We start from the raw sequence: 17293 nt of genomic DNA, 5'->3' as shown, positions 1-17293 counted from the left end.
ACTCAAAATAGTTAATAACTAACATAGACCATATGTCTACTTTATATTTCCATCATTATTTCAACTTCCTTTTAATTTTTTTGGACACTAGGAGGCTTACAATATGAATAGCAAATTCTCAAATTTTCAAGAAAATTTCAAACACTGATTTTTTTAGGGACCAGTTCAGTTCTGATGTGACTTTGAGGGACTTGTATGTGAGACACCCCCATAAATGATGCCATTTCAAAAACTGCACCCCTCACAGTATTCAAAACAGCATTTTGGAAGTTTGTTAACCCTTTAGGTGTTTCACAGGAATTAAAACAAAGTGTAGGTGAAATTTCAAAATTTCATTTTTTTTTCGGATTTTCAATTTTAATACATTTTTCTAAGGAACACAGTAGATTTTACTAGAGAAATGTGACTAAAAATTGATTCCCCCAATTCTTTGGTTTTCATAAATATCCTATATGTGGCCCTAGTGTGCACGGTGACCAAACCACCGGCTTCATAATAGAAGGAGCACCTACTTGATTTTGGAGCCTCCTTTTTATGAGATTATTTTTTAGGCACCATGTAGGTTTCTAGGCACCATAAGATGCTAAAAGTTAGGAACCCCCCCACAAGTGACCCCATTTTGCAAACTACACCCCTCAGGGAATTCATCTAGGGGTATAGTGTACATTTCAAACCCCCAGGGGTTTCACCAATTGTGGTACAACTGGGCAGTGAAAATGAAAAAAAATAATTTTTCATTTTCACAGCTCAGTTGTATCAAAATTGGTGAAACCCCGGGGGGTTTGAAATGTACTCTATACCCCTAGATGAATTCCCTGAGGGGTGTAGTTTGCAAAATGGGGTCACTTGTGGGGGGGTTCCACTGTATGGGTGTTTCGGGGGTCATTCAACCAGAATCTGTGCTGCAAAATCCAAAAATCACTCCTTCCCTTCTGAGTCCTGCCATGCACCCAACTGGTATTTTTTGGTCACATGTGAGGCATTGCCGTACCCGGGAGAAATTGGGGCACAGATTTTGGGGTGCTTTGTCTCCTTCATTCCTTGTGAAAATGAAAAATTTTGAGCCAGATCTGCATTTTTGTGTAAAAAAATTTATTTTTTTACACAAAAATGCAGTTCTGGCTCAAAATTTTTAATTTTCACAAGGAATGAAGGAGACAAAGCACCCCAAAATCTGTGCCCCAATTTCTCCCGGGTACGGCAATGCCTCACATGTGACCAAAAAATACCAGTTGGGTGCATGGCAGGACTCAGAAGGGAAGGAGTGATTTTTGGTGGTGGAATGAATGGCGGGTGCTATGTCGCATTAGCAAGACCCCCGAAGCACCAATACAGTGGAACCCCCCCACAAGTGACCCCATTTTGGTCACCAGCTTTGGGAGGGGGGCTGGCGCTGCGGCTGGCGGGGGGGTGGGAGGGGTGCTGGCGCTGCGGCAGCCGGGTGGGTGGGAGGGAGGGGGGCTGCCGGGTGGGAGGGGGGGGGGGCTGGCGATCGTAGGTGATCGGTGCGGTATACGCACACACACACACACACACACACACATATATATATATATATATATATATATATATATGTGTGTATATATATATATATATATATACATATATATACATATATATACACACACATATATATATATATATATATATATGTGTGTGTATATATAAATATATATATATATACACATATTCACATTTTTTTTTATTTTATTTTATTTTTTAACTTTTCCAGCAGCAGCATGATGCTGCTGCTGCTGCTGCTGCTGCTGCGGGGGGGAGGGGGGAGGAGGGGAGCGCAGCGTGCGCTCCGGACGTAGCGGTGGAGCCGCTGGAGCTGCTGCTGCTGCCGGGTGAGTGCCCGGCGGGTGGGAGGGGGGTGCTGCCGCTCGGTGGTGATCGGTGCTGCACCGATCACCACCGATCCCTGTGTTACCGAGCGGCTTAGCCGCCGGTAACACAGGAAACGCTGTGAATGGCTGTTCAGATTTGAACAGCCAATCACAGCGATCGCCGACCGGGGGGGGCACCCCTGCCCCCCCTGGGCGACGAGGGGGGATGTCTGCTGTCAGGGACAGCAGACATCACCTAACTGTCACTGCGTCTCTAGACGCAGTGACAGTTTGAAGTCATGACGTACATGTACGTCAAATGTCGGGAAGTACTTCCCGACCATGACGTACATGTACGTCAAATGTCGGGAAGGGGTTAAGAGACGCAGTCAATATTCAAGTTATAGCTATACTGTTCATAGATAGATAGATAGATAGATAGATAGATAGATAGATAGATAGATAGATGGATAGAGGTAGTGAATGTAAATAATATATCTTTTCTTGCAATTGAAGGTGGTATTCTGAAAGTGGTTGGCCATATTTGGCATAGTGTATAATATTTAAAAAAAAAATCCAAAAGTACATTCAAATAGTCTCAACGCCAATATCATAATTATTCAAGTTGACAAAACAAAAATCATATCTATTTAGCATCACTTAATATGTACTGACTTACCCTTTCCAAATCCTGCCTTAAGTGCGTAAAGAGTTTCAACCTTCTGTACAGTACATCTTGCTCTTGCTGAGCCAAGTCATCCACTTCATCAGTTTTGGGAGTTAAAAGAGGCTTGTTAAAATTTGCCTTCCGTTTCAGCTTCCAGTACTGGTAAACAAAATCAACCAAATTCTTGTTCATGTCAAGGTTCTCAGCCACATCCTCTGGCTTAACAAGTTCATGGAATTCTTCCTCCAGCTGCTGGAGCTTCTGTTTCCTCAAGGTGACTTTTTCCAGATCCAGCTTTGTTTGGTCAGCATCCACTGTGGCAATAGAGGAGGATGGTCTTTGGCTGCATTGATCCTCTGGTTTGGTGGCTCCATTGCTGTGCTCCAGACAGAAGGATTTAAACTTCACCTCATCGTTCTCTGCCAGTGTAGTGTGCATCTCTAAGTTGTGGTCAAAGGCGCAGGTGACGTGGAACGCAGTGATGCAGGACGGCATGGAGCACTGTGTGTAAAATGCAGATAAGACAATTACTGGAAAGGAAAACTGCAAATTAGCATCAAAGAGCTGTTTTTTTTATGTTATTTCGCTCATTTCTCTTTAATAATACATTAAATTGACTGTTACGGTCCAAATTAAGTACAAAGCCTTGAAAAGCGATAAAGTGGAGAGTGATAAAGTACCACCGAATAGGGAATATAGATAGCAGTAGGGAATATAGATTGTAAGCTCCACTGGGGCTTGTTGGACATGTGAATGTTCAAGTATTTGCTGCGGAATATGTGTGCACTATATAAATAAATGGTAATAAATAAATACATCCAATCAGCTCCTAACTACCATGATACATGATGTGATTGAAAAAATGAAAATTAGGGGCACATGCATTGGTTGGCAATTTATCTCTCTCCGTTTTATCACTCTACAAGGCTCAGTACACCTGTCCCCTTAAGTTTTAATATTATTTTACTGCTGACTATAACATACATTTAAAAAAAAATAACCTAAACCAGTGGTTCCCAAACTGTGTGCCGTGGCTCCCTGGGGTGCCTCGGGACACATGCAGGGGTGCCACGGCTTGGTGGTCCAGGACCAACTCAAATTATTAATGGTTAATTATTTATGAGCAAAACCAGTGCTGGTGGCTGCCAATCATAGAATGTGTACAAACAGAAGCAAATCCTGCCCTTTACCACATAACTGCCGCTAAGAATCGCATATAAACACAATCTAATTAATTTTTTTTGGACCTAGGGGTGCCATGAAAAAAATTCTGATTCTCTAGGGTGCCGTGAATCAAAAAAGATTGGGAACCCCTGACCTAAACAAAAAAATAGAGAAATTACTGAATATATATGTTGGTACTAAGTAGACTGATGATTATTGAGTAGTTACAAATACTATGTATGAGTTCAACAAAAGCTCTTGTCCCCAAGACACAGTTTGGTTATTATTGATTGCAGTTCTTAAAAAGTAATAAATTGCAGTTTATGTTCCCTTTGTTTAATTAAATTTACAAGATTAAAAACAACTGCATTTAAAATAATGGCCATTTCATTTTGATATCTCTTTGTTTCTGTGGACATCGTTTGCAGATTTGATATTAATGTCTAAAATATGTCAGGTCAGCCAAAGGTTACACACTGTACAGATGTAAGAGATATCAGATTGCTTGCATACTGTTCCATGCTGTCCTCTGAACTCACTAATTGGGTGGGTTACAGCACTTGGCATCATGGTAAAGTAGCAGCTGAAACAAATTAAGGCCTGACAAGGGTTTAGGCTATGGCATTCCACATTACTGTTCCTACATCATATAAAGAAGTATACAATTCTCACTGAGAGCAGTAAACTGCTAAAATAAGTATATGTGCAAAAAAGCGCATATATATCCACAGCAAAATTGGGCAATGAAATACTATACAAACAAAATAGCATCAGGAATAAGTGTACACTTAGGAAACTGTGAATTTTGTGCCGCAAAGTGGTATTTTGGGAAATGCACAAGAACAGCATGAGTGGATAAAAGTACATTAGGGACCAACGTCAATACTAAAGGAACCATCTGGCACAGCTGCTGCAATAAATGAACATTTACCTGTTATGCACCAGCAGAGAAAATGTTTCACTTTGAAGAGGTCTTGCAGCCTGTTAATGAACAGCCCTCAAATTGTATTATGTCTATTTATAAAACTAAAGCACATGTGTATGTTGGGTAGACCTAGAGATGCTTTTATTTGTTTTCCTTATAATTGAACAATCATCTCTTTGCTGACTAGGACATTAAGGAAACCCTGCTGTATCAGGTTTCACAGAATTAATAGAAAAACAATTATCAGAGTTTGATGTACATATGTTCATTAGTTACAATGCGGACATGCATCATGTCAATATTGTCATGATGATTGTCCCGGGTCCGTTGCATTCAGATCAAACCCGGGTCACCCATTATACAGATGGTGTCCTCTTCTTATAACCAATGCTGGGTTGTTCAACCTGGGTTATTCGGTGTGATGCGTTTGACCCAGGTCAGAACATCACCAACCTGGGTCCGTCCCGGGTTATTTGTGCTGTGTGAAAGGGGTATCATTTGGGAGTTCTGTTGAAGATGGGATGTTGCCCATAGTAACCAAGATTGTACCCCATATTCATTTAACACCTTCTGGAACATAATAGATAGAATCTGATTGGTTGCTATGGGCAACATCCAATCTTCAATAGAACTTCCATTTTATTAAAATGTACCCCATGGTGTCTATCTAGGCTTGATACTGATATGTCCTTTATATCCATGTACATGCAGTATCTATTATTATATGCTGCACATACTTTTTGTACTAGATCTCATCTCTTCGCAAAACCGAGATGCGATGAGATGTGATATTGTATACAATAATTGTAAAGTGTATGGGCACCTTAAAACTTTGCCTATTTCTAGGCACAAAACATGTGGGTAACACATTGAACACATATCAAATATCCAACCGCTGCCTAAACACGAACATTTGGACCTTATGGGCCGTATTCAATTAACCTAATCGCGATGTGCAGCGAATCCTGTTTAGGATTCACTGCACATTCACCGTGTTCCGGAGGGCTGGAGCCCTCGCTGCCACAGTATTCAATGAGGCAGGAGCTCGCTGCCCCTGACGGCGAATGTGAACCCCTGCGGCGAGCCAGTGGACGATGGCAGGCAGGGAGATGGAAGTCTCCCTGCCTGCCCCAGAACGTATGTGTGGGGGGGCCAGCAGGGGACCAAATATGCACTCCTCCCGATCGTGCATATGTAATGATCGGGAGCAGTGAATATATGAATATGTAATGAGCGGCTCTCTGCTCCCGGCCCCCTGCTGGCTGCTATGTGTAAAAAAAATCTATATATATTTTTAAATTAAATATATATTCATGTGCTGTAAGCACATGAATAAAAATAGCATGCCCCTTAACAGAATAAAATTCCTTATTTTAAAAGTTCACATTTCCCTTCACCATGAAAAGATAGCGATTGGTACACGGTGACACATGGCCAAAGTCACTTAGAAAGCAATTTGCCATCTTCTTATTGAATACACTCACGGCGAATCACATTGAAAAACCACAGCGAGTTGAGGAGAGTATCAGACTGTGAATTGTCCCTCATTCACTGTTCACCGTCTGCGAAAAGTGCACGTTTAATAGGGTGATTCACTTTCTGACACAATAAATCACCTTCCAAAGTGAAAATAGCACAAATTCGCCATGAAACACGGCGAATTGGCCTCATTGAATACTGCCCTATAACAGGCTAAAACTATATAAGTTTACTAAAAAAAAAAAAAAGACAACCTGCTAAATGCACAAGCATATAAAGTGTTCAACTTTGTTAGCGTGGGTAAACATATCAAAAAATTTTAAACTGGCTATTGCAATTGCCTACTAAATGCCATTTGCTATTGCAAATGACAAAAAACTACCAATTTGCCGCTCTTGGTAGTGTGCAAGATGTGCGCTTAGTGTCCAGTTACCTGCATTATGAAGGATGCCGCAGCTCCCTTTCCATCTCTATAAAATGGAGTTGCCGGACATCCTCCTGTCGCTGTATGTTTTGTGACTTTGTGCTTCCTTTTGAGAACTGTATATACTACAAGGGGACTAAATGAAGGAGAGAAGGCATAAGAAAAAGGAGCCGTGTTATCGTTTGTGGCCTACTACCACCTATACCTGATATACTCTGTGATACTAAACATTATGGCAGGCAGTTATGGTGGCGCATAGTGCAGAATTAATGAGTATTGGTGCTTTGGACCTTAATTGTGGAAGGCTATTTGTGCGCATCACAGGGGGATCTGCCTGGGGTGCTGCAGGGGGTGTCCCCTGAGGTGCCCCGGGCACATCCCTCTCCTGGACAGTCACAGTGTCTGAAATGGTGCCGGGAATGCGGTCATCATGAGTGTTGGCGGTTGCATCCAAATCTGGGCTGATAGGATCATCTGCAAATAGTATTGGAGATGTTGGGCCACTGTCCATGAAATCACTCTCAACTACAGGTGAGGGAGTGGCAGAGCTGGAGGAGGATAGGCTGATGGGGTCACTCAGCGCAGTGTTGCCAAAACATGCTGTGCACAGTTCATAGAAAATTCAGTCGTGCCTTGCAGCCCCACTCTTGTTCCGGTTGTGGATGCGGTTGAAGTGTTTCTTGAGCCCCTTCAGGTTATTCACCATTTGCTACTGGCTACGGATGAAGCCCCGCGATGCCAGAAACTTTGCAATCTTGAGGTATATTTGGGCATCCTTGACAGTGTCTGTAATCTGGTGCCGGATCTCCTTTTCCCCTCTAATGCTTATAAGCTCCCTCACCTCCTCATTTGTCCAAGACATTGTATACACTGCAGGCTTGCAGGGGTTAATACGCACAGCTGGGGTCTGGGCCCACAGAGCTTGCACAGTGCTTTCCTGCACGCTGTGTGATGCCTCTGCATGTGTCTGAGCATCCACAACAACAGGAAGTCACCCTGCTAGCCAATCAGCATCAGCAGAGGCAACATGGGAAGGAGGGACAGGTCTCTCTGCACCTTTCAGACCAGCCAATACCCGGGACTCTTTCACACCAGCGCTAGTACTGGGTTGTTCCGGGAATTTTGGCTAGCGTGAAAGGGGTATTAGTCAGGGAAGCTTGGGAACATTTTACACAAAACACTCGGGCACCTATAAAATCTAGCAAGAAATGTATAATTTGTTCCATTAATTGAGATGCTTTGTGTTGAGACTTGAGAATGTAGAAAGATTTTTACCCACTGATGATCAGATACTTTGCCAAACTGTGGTGGAAGTACAGTCAGTATGGAACATTACTGTATTTCAGCCAGTAATTTGATATATGTTAGAAAGAGTGTGGTGAGGCTGTACAGGAGCTGTGTACTGAGATTCAAATGGAATGAGTACTCTGGAGAGTAAAGTCTATCTGAGATGTTTTAGTATTAAATGCTTCACTTGTAAATAATGCCAAATCTCTCCATCTGCCAGATTACATCTCTCCTGTAGGGTGGCCAAAGAAGACATTAACATCATTCTTTACCAGTTGGGAGAGACAGAGCGGACATGGGCTTGCATTCTGGTTGACTGGGTAAGCTTACTGAGTCCCAGAGGACCTGCCCCGCTGAATCGCCTTTTTTTTTTACACTAACAAATGCCCGCTGACACTACAAGATACTTAGTGATACTGCATAAACAACAAACATAAATAAATGTAAAATAAATTGAAAAACAACAACATGTGGGACTTTAATTATACATATAACAGTAAGAATGCAAATTAGTAACAACATATTAACATAAATTAATCTTATTACATCTAAACAAAACAAAAAACCCAAATATACTGTAATACAAAAGTAAGAAATGATTGTATAATCACAGATATGGCACATACAAAAAAAATACTAGATGGAAACCATCTTCTAATGTAAGAACAAAACAGGACCTTTCATGCAGGTAGAGCTTCCGCATCTTGTAGTGTCAGCGGCATTTGTTACTGGCAAAAAATGTTTTCTTTTTCCACATAACTTTATTTACACGTGTATATTTTCCATAGTGAGTATGTTGCCGCAACAACCGTTTAAGTGGTCGCTGTCCCCGCACGATTCTTCACTATTTAAGAGGTTAGTGTACATGTGTTTTTTATGTAAGCTGTTCTGAGAAAAGCCTAATAAAGGCTGAAACATCAACTTAGTTTTGGCTAGCGGTTGTCCTTCATTTAAGTCCAGAGTGCCATGGTCCATGCATCTATATATAGTCTTGTCCAGCTTGCTGGACTACACTGATGGCACAGGGCCAATTATTGCTACAGAGCTGAGTGTGGCCAATTATTGCTACAGAGCTGAGTGCTGGCAATCCACTCACATAGATATTGGAGGCATGGATCACCAAAAACACTGCAAGTGAGTGTGGATCAGTCTTCAGTGCAAGGCACCTTCTATCGTTTTTTGTGAAAATCTCTTCAAGCACAGCAGCATCATTGTACATCCTCACAGAAGCACTAGTCACTTTAAATAACACCACTGGATTCTTTGCACAAGCACTTTTTTCTGCATTGGCACAGCATATGACACTTCTTTGTACATCATTGCCATTTTGCACAGTAGTAACAAAGTTTACACAGTGTACCTCTCATTGGGACCCCATGCAGTAACATCTCCCTTATCAACATGCAACAGTCAACAACAGGAGAGTTTGTGCATCAGCGGATCTCCTTTACACCGGGATCAGTTTTCAGCTTTTCAGATTCTGAAGATGGAAGCATTTTATTCTCAGAGGATATGGGGCACTTGGAAAGCAAAGAAAATCTTAAAGCTATTTACCAAAATGTATACAAACTAAAAAGCGGAAACTGGACTATTTTTTTACCATGGACTGACACTGTCCAAGTACTTTTGGGGGAAAAAAATCCCGAGAGGAGTTAGGATCAAGAACACACCAACCATTGGCTGCTACAATGCTGAATTCTTCGTTAAATGGACATCAATCCTCAACAAATGTTCTTTTCACCTTCTAATTTTAGTGATAGAGTCCAGGTAAAATCCGCCACTGTAGTGAAGCCAGATGCAGTCTGTGAGACTGCACTGGCTTCACTGTGACTGGCAGTGATTTCCTATTGGAAGTTCGATCTGCCAGTCACAAAGGCAGTCACATTGGGAGTTGTTACCTCCCTCCGGGACGCCTTGTTGCGGGCTGGTGGGCAAAAAGGTAAATGCGCATGCGCAGTACCGGTGCCTGTAACATATATTGTACAGCCGCCGGGACCATGATTAGGGGGTGCCTGCGGCAAGAGGCAGCCCCCCTCCCCGAAAGATGTAGGAGCCACCACTGGAGGAGTCCAAAAATTAGTTTGATAGTGCCAAGTTGAAATACCAAGCATTTGAAACTATCCATATGCCAGGCAGATACATCAGGAGATTGGTCTTCAAAATGAAATAGTGACATCGAGAAGTATAAAGAGGAATTGATCCAATTTAAAGTGTCAACACGATATAAAGTTGACCAAGACCGCGAATACCAGCAAGCCTACAGCTGGTTGACGGGGGCACATCCCAGTGACGATGGATGTCCCGCGTTTAGGCACAAACCATGCAGTAAAACCCCAGGAAGAGAAAGGAAGGCAGAGAAACCACTCAGGCAACGGAGGACTAATTTATTATATTGCATCAGCGGGCATTTGTTAATGTCAAAAAATGTTTTTTCACATAACTTTATTTAATCACGCACATTTTCTACAGTGAGTATGTTGCCGCAGCAACCGTTTATCCGACAATGATGTCACTAGAAAGCTCGCGGTACAAGCATCCGGAAGTGGCCGCTGTCCCCGCATGATACTTTGATTCTGCACTAGTTAAGAGGTGAGTGTACATGTGTTTTTTATGTAAGCTGTTTTTGAGAAAAGCCTAGTTTTGGCTAGCGGTTGTCCATCATTTAAGTCCCGAGTGCCGTGGTCCATGCATCTATACATAGTCTTGTCCAGCTGGCTGGACTACACCGATGGTCATGGCCAATTATTTCTACAGAGCTGAGTGCCGGAAATGGTGAGCTAGTTCATTGATAACAAAGGTGTTTCACTACTGGTGATGGCAATCATACAAGTCCAGGAACAGAGCATTTTCTCCCTCATGGAGAGGGTCAGGCAGGCAAGTACAGATGGAGCCCCTCTCAACTTTGTTCCTTAGGTCGTGGCTCACCATGGCTATCCTATTGTTCTCAGCAGCAATACAATACATAGAACAATACAGTAGGGGATTAACAGAGTAATCCTATTACTCAGTTTTAATCCTATTAAAGGGCTAAATGAGGAGGGCTCCATCTGTATGTGCTGGATTGAGACTACATGTTCCCCCTGAAATTCTTGGGGATTTCCAACTGCTGTAAAAAAGAACAACAGCACTAATAGATTTATTTTAAGGGTGTTTAAGTCTGGATATGACATGTTTAGAATTCTACATAATTCTCCATCTTAAACAACAATGGACAATAATAGGCTCATTGACGATGTTGAACATCTGCAGTTTCCTGAAATTGACAAGTAAGATTTAACAGACTGTGTTTTCTAACACATTCAAACTCTGGCACTCACAGTTTCACCTGGAGGCAGGTCCTGATCCATGACTTCCTGCCGTACTCTGCCAATAGTATCAAATAGGTACAGACCACAGATGTTACAGTTTATATTTAACACTGGGAATTAATTCTAATCATGGATCTTACAGGGCTTTTCGTTTAAATGCGCAAATTCAAGCATCGAGTGTTTGATATACATTTTTATTTAGTGGTTGCAATTTTTCAATTACACTAAGTGAGTTCATGTATCAAGGGAGAAACACAGGTGCTAACTAACGAGAGTTGCTGTTATTTATATGCAGCAATAATTTGTTAATTTAAATAGGAAATATCACTTACAGAGCTCTCTATTTAAACTAATTGCATGATTTACACTCAACCATGAGCATAGATTTAAGTGTTATATATCCCACAAATCTATGCAGAAACCAAACAAAAAATTAATAAAAAGGCCAGTGCTAAATAAGAGTGTACAGAATGTCCCAGGATGACGGAGAAACTGCATCACAAAGTATAGAATCTGAAGAATGAGTCTATACATTTGATGCTCACTAGCATATTTTGAGGCTGACATCTCTAGGTTTTGAAGCCACAATATACTTATAAAGCAAAATTCTACCTGTAGCTATTGGGATCAGTTGGCCAGTGCAATGTGCAAGGGAGATTATGCTTCCTTGAGCTACCGAAGTAGATTTATACCCCTTTCAGACATACTCCAAAATCCCAGGTTTTCCACACGAACACGCAACAACCCAGGATTTTGGTATGTCTGAATGGGTCAACCCGGGTGTTTAAAACACGGGTCTCCAACCCTTCTTTTTACCTGGGTTGAGGACCCAGGATTTACAACCTGGGTTGACCCTTTCAGACATAAGAAAAACACGTGTTTTTCATCAAATTAACTTGCTGCTGTGAGGTGAAAGGGTGCAGGCTGCACCCAGGAAAATTATCCAGCAGTCAAAATGCCAGGTAATTCCCGGGTTGCATATATGAAAGGGGTATTACTTTGCCACTGCTAGGGTCAGGCATTCCCTATCACTGTCAGTTACTGCTTTTTCCTGACTCTTCCGTAGGCATGCAACTGACTGATACCACAAGGCTCCTACACAGGTTCAGATTAACAATGAGGCAGAAGGAGCTGCAGCTCTAGGCCCATCATTATGGCAGCATAATGATCATAATGATGACCAGCTGGTTGGACATAAATCATATTATTACATTTACTGTATATTTTATTAGCTTACAGTGTATGGGTTCTATATGCAGGGCTGGCAATATAAATATTGGGGCCCTGTACAATGATATTTCTGGGGCCCCCACCTAATCCCAAATCCACACAACCCTCTTCTGCATGAGCCTCATTTAAACTTTCGCTGCTCCAGATCCTGCTTCCAATTGTGGACTTCTCTCGTTCTCAGCCCTGCTGGCCTGGCTCCTGCCTTCTGCTGGCCTGTCACTTTCACAAAATAATGCCGAGCATTACGAGCAGGCACGGAACAGACGACCTGCACATGCGCTATAAAGTACAGGAGCCAAAGACTGAGGCCACAGTACCAGCGGCGGGTACGGCTGTGCGGCTGCAGCCGTGTGCACACACAAGTAGATGGATTTGAGCGCCGAACGGCAGGGCACACACACAGTAGACAGCAGTGGCGCACACACAGTAGACAGCAGTGGCACACAGTGAGTCAGTCAGTCTCAGCCACACACTGATGGTACACAGTAGATGGCCGGGCCGAGAGGGTCACTGACAGGCCAGCTAGACCAGACAGTGGCTGTGATGGGGCATGGAAGCTCTGAGGCCCTTGAGATTGCTGGGGCCCATCACACTTGTCCCCCTTGACCCCCCATGTCACCTAAACTGTCTATATGCTCACATAGCCTTGGCCTCACCTCCTCCACTTTTCATAATAGGCCTTGCACATTTGCAGCTCAAGGCCAATTAGGTCTTTAATCCAGCCCTTCTTCTACATTATCACCTCAAGTTGCTTCTTCAAGCTCCTACACTGACACCTGCAACTGCTTACTTCGGGAAATATGCAACTAGATGTTGTTTCTAATTCTCTTCTGGCCACTTACTATGGTGTTGTGCTTGGTGCCTGGCAGAGGACTTGTTCTTGGAAAAATTGAGCAACCGTAGGAAAGTATTCAAAAGATACAGGTAAATATCTTGTAGCAGGAAGATGCTTATTAATGTCTTTCAATAGAGAGATGAATTCCTTTGCTGAAGGTGCTAGGAATATAACACCATACAAGATGTTTTTAGAAGTTCACACAATGATTAAGAAGATATAGCTCTGAGCTTACAAAGGTCCACTGTAAATAAACAGACAATGTTCTTTCCCCACTTCCCAGATCTCTTATGATGCAGTTGCAAACTGAAATACTGATTGGCAATAATGTAACCCAAAGCTTCCAGAGAGCACCACAGAGGACCACATACAGTAGCAACTGAGTGCAGGAGCTGGCAGCCACCTTCCAATCCCTGCACAAACAGATAGAAGCCTAGAGCTTCAAAACACATAAGACTGACAGGGGGAAGCTGAGAACGCTACACACACTTGGAGCCGCTGAACACGCTGACCAGAAGGGCTAACCCAAACTCCCGGTTCAGAGGAAGTGCTCCACTGAAGAGGACTGCCGTACTTCTGAAGAAACCGCTGAAGGAAGGGAAAGTTAGGGAAAGTGAGAGACAATACCTCCCAGCAATACTCAGCAAACAACGGACCAGCGTATAACCTATACAATAACAAGGTCACGGTACACCCACAAACCCCGCAGACACACCAAAAGGAGCTGTCAACAATTCATCCAAGGTGACATGTTTTTTTTCAGTTAGTTTAAAAAAACGGCATGTAGCATTTTTATTAATTTCTATCCAATTTCATTATTTTATTTATATACGGTAAAAGCACTCTATTTTCTATACCAAAGCTGCTCCTGCAGCCAAGTACCCACATTACAATAGATACAGATGTGCAGTGTTTAACCTCAGGACAGGAAGATTCCTCTAACCTCCTCATTACATTACAGCAAAAAGCTTTAAGCAGCTGGACCCCTTGTGACAGCAGTTTTGACTGAAAGGGTATACCTGTGGGAGCGACACATAAGCTTAGGGAAAACCTGTACTCTGTAATATTTGACATCCACAAAGGGAGAGAGCCATCCATACCAACCATAAGCAATCAGCCCCTTTATTTGAATGCTCCAATTTGCGTACCTGAACGTCAACTTCATGCCCTCAGGTCGCTGTATCTGTGTAACAGCTAAGGGAATAAAAAACAGAAGGAAGACACTCTAAGGGCAGGATTCAATCTGGGATTCCAACTGTCAGAATGTCCCGACAGTCGGAATCCTGGGCCATTTTCGCTCAGCTAGACAGAACCTCAACAGCCGTAATTCAATGTTCTGGCTGTCGAGTGTTTGAAAGTGGGTGTGTCCATGAAAACGGCTGCGGATTGACAAAAAACGCTGTGAATTCAACAATCTGTGGCCGTTTCCAACAAAAGAGACCCGACATGTTTGAAAGTCGTATCAGTTTTTCAGAATCTGCCGTCACTGCTGTATAAAATGGCAGCCTTGAGTAGGCGATGGCCGCTATTTCCCACTGTGGAAATAGCGTCTGAGATTGAATATCCCCTAAGTGTAGAAGTTCATCTAAGAGGCTGATAGTGAAGTTGTGGCTTCCAACAGTTAATTACAAACATATATATATATATATATATATATATATATATATATATATCCAAACCAGAAGTGTTATATAGCGCCCTGTATATTTAGTCAGGATATTTCCTGTCTTTCCTTTATAATATCAGATAGACCATAAACAATTTTAAAGTAGAAAACATTTATTTAAAACATTTAAAACAGAAACCTCATAATATCATATGGCAGGTTTTTCTAGTACAGGTGTATTCTTTGGTTTATGGATCACAATAGTAGTCAATGGTTACCCAACGCGTTTCGTCTCTTTATGAGACTTCATCAGGGGTGAAAAATAGTATTGTAGTAGATCTTCTTAGGTCTCTTAATCAATATTTTTGTACAATAGTAATGGTGGATGGTCCGGTTATAGGCTCAAAATAGTTTACTTATTCAGTCCTTTAATACCAATAAATTTAGTTGATGGGTAATGTAAGTTCAAGCTTTTTAGCTATAGTAGAATTGAACCCAATAATCTTTAGTTTGAAAAATTATGATCTTTGGGCAATAAGCGGTGCCCAATATGGGATTCGTAGGACTTCTATTAGGAACTTAAGACCGTTGATTGAGATGATTAGCTCTGAATCGATGGTAGGTTTTTTAAGTATAGAAGTGTGGTCCCCTTATGATATAGTCAGGGATATACTCCAATTTCCAATATGCGATCTCCTTGATGTAAATTAGATTATCTTTAATACGAACAAAAATCTTTTAGGCAATGGGCTGTGCCCGATTAGGAATTTTGTAGAACTTCTAATAGAAGGGTTCGGGTTTTTATACCTTAAAGTGAAATAATCAACTTTAAATCGATGGTAAGTTTTTGGTGAAATGTAGTCCCCTTAATATAATCAGGGATAAACTCCAATATCCAATATGCGATCTCCTTGTAGAACACAGGAGTATAAATGTGGTCTAAAAAGGATAAAGACCTTTCTGGCTCCTATAGGTGTGTGCTCTCCTGTGTCCAAACACCACTTGGTGTGATTTAAAGTTGATTATTTCACTTTAAGGTATAAAAACCCGAACCCTTCTATTAGAAGTTCTACAAAATTCCTAATCGGGCACAGCCCATTGCCTAAAAGATTTTTGTTCGTATTAAAGATAATCTAATTTACATCAAGGAGATCGCATATTGGAAATTGGAGTATATCCCTGACTATATCATAAGGGGACCACACTTCTATACTTAAAAAACCTACCATCGATTCAGAGCTAATCATCTCAATCAACGGTCTTAAGTTCCTAATAGAAGTCCTACGAATCCCATATTGGGCACCGCTTATTGCCCAAAGATCATAATTTTTCAAACTAAAGATTATTGGGTTCAATTCTACTATAGCTAAAAAGCTTGAACTTACATTACCCATCAACTAAATTTATTGGTATTAAAGGACTGAATAAGTAAACTATTTTGAGCCTATAACCGGACCATCCACCATTACTATTGTACAAAAATATTGATTAAGAGACCTAAGAAGATCTACTACAATACTATTTTTCACCCCTGATGAAGTCTCATAAAGAGACGAAACGCGTTGGGTAACCATTGACTACTATTGTGATCCATAAACCAAAGAATACACCTGTACTAGAAAAACCTGCCATATGATATTATGAGGTTTCTGTTTTAAATGTTTTAAATAAATGTTTTCTACTTTAAAATTGTTTATGGTCTATCTGATATTATAAAGGAAAGACAGGAAATATCCTGACTAAATATACAGGGCGCTATATAACACTTCTGGTTTGGATATTGGCTTTTCGATCTCTCTAGTAGGGGATCAAGTGTTATCAAGCGACCGACACAGCATAGCGCAAATTCTGGAGATATTGTACATTATATATATATATATATATATATATATATATATATATATATATATATATATATATATATATATACATACATACACACACACACAGTGGTCAAAGTGGAAAATTTGAAAGCGGGGGTATGGAAAAATAAATGGTGCATGCTCCGGAAAAAGGGTGTGTGGCCACTCAAAAGGGGTGTGTCATTAAGTGTACATTACCACATCCTATACCCCTAATATATTTTATGCACTTTATGCACTGCATTAGTAGGACCACTTATACTATCTTGCACTAATGCCCCTTACACATGCTGCATGGTATGAGTCAAAATTTAGGGACACATAAAGTGACAGCAGAGATAGAGAGAGTGACAACAGGGGTCAGGGACAGGAAAAGAGCGAGTGGCAGCAGGGACACAGAGAAAGAGCGAGTGACAGCAGGGAAATGGGAAAAGAGTAGTGGGGACACAGGGAGAGAGGGAGAGTGACAACGGGAACATGGAGAGTGAAAGCTGGAGACATGGATACAGGGAGAATGACAGCAGGAGACACGAGGACAGCAGGTACAGAGACAGTGACAGCATTTTAAGCAGGAGGTCTGATGTACAGAGTGTAGGTATCAGGTTCAAATAAAATAACCCCCCCCCCCCCCCCACACACACACACACACACACACATATACACATATACATATAATG

General features: G+C 41.6%; 1 protein-coding gene across 4 annotated transcripts in view; it reads right to left on the bottom strand.

Moving 5' to 3' along the window:
* Positions 1-17293, bottom strand: part of JADE2 (jade family PHD finger 2) — a 353383-nt gene that overhangs the window by 72743 nt on the left and 263347 nt on the right. For all 4 annotated transcript variants that reach the window (XM_083181797.1, XM_083181796.1, XM_083181799.1 and 1 more), the window contains one exon: positions 2509-2997. In XM_083181797.1, coding sequence (XP_083037923.1) covers positions 2509-2997 — 489 coding nt within the window. The remainder of the gene's footprint in view (positions 1-2508; positions 2998-17293) is intronic.

The sequence above is a fragment of the Crinia signifera genome, chromosome 4 (assembly GCF_055691185.1).
Source record: "Crinia signifera chromosome 4, ASM5569118v1, whole genome shotgun sequence".
Lineage (NCBI taxonomy): Eukaryota > Metazoa > Chordata > Amphibia > Anura > Myobatrachidae > Crinia > Crinia signifera.
Note: the sequence above shows the minus strand (reverse complement) of the source record. Positions and strands in the feature narration are given on the sequence as shown.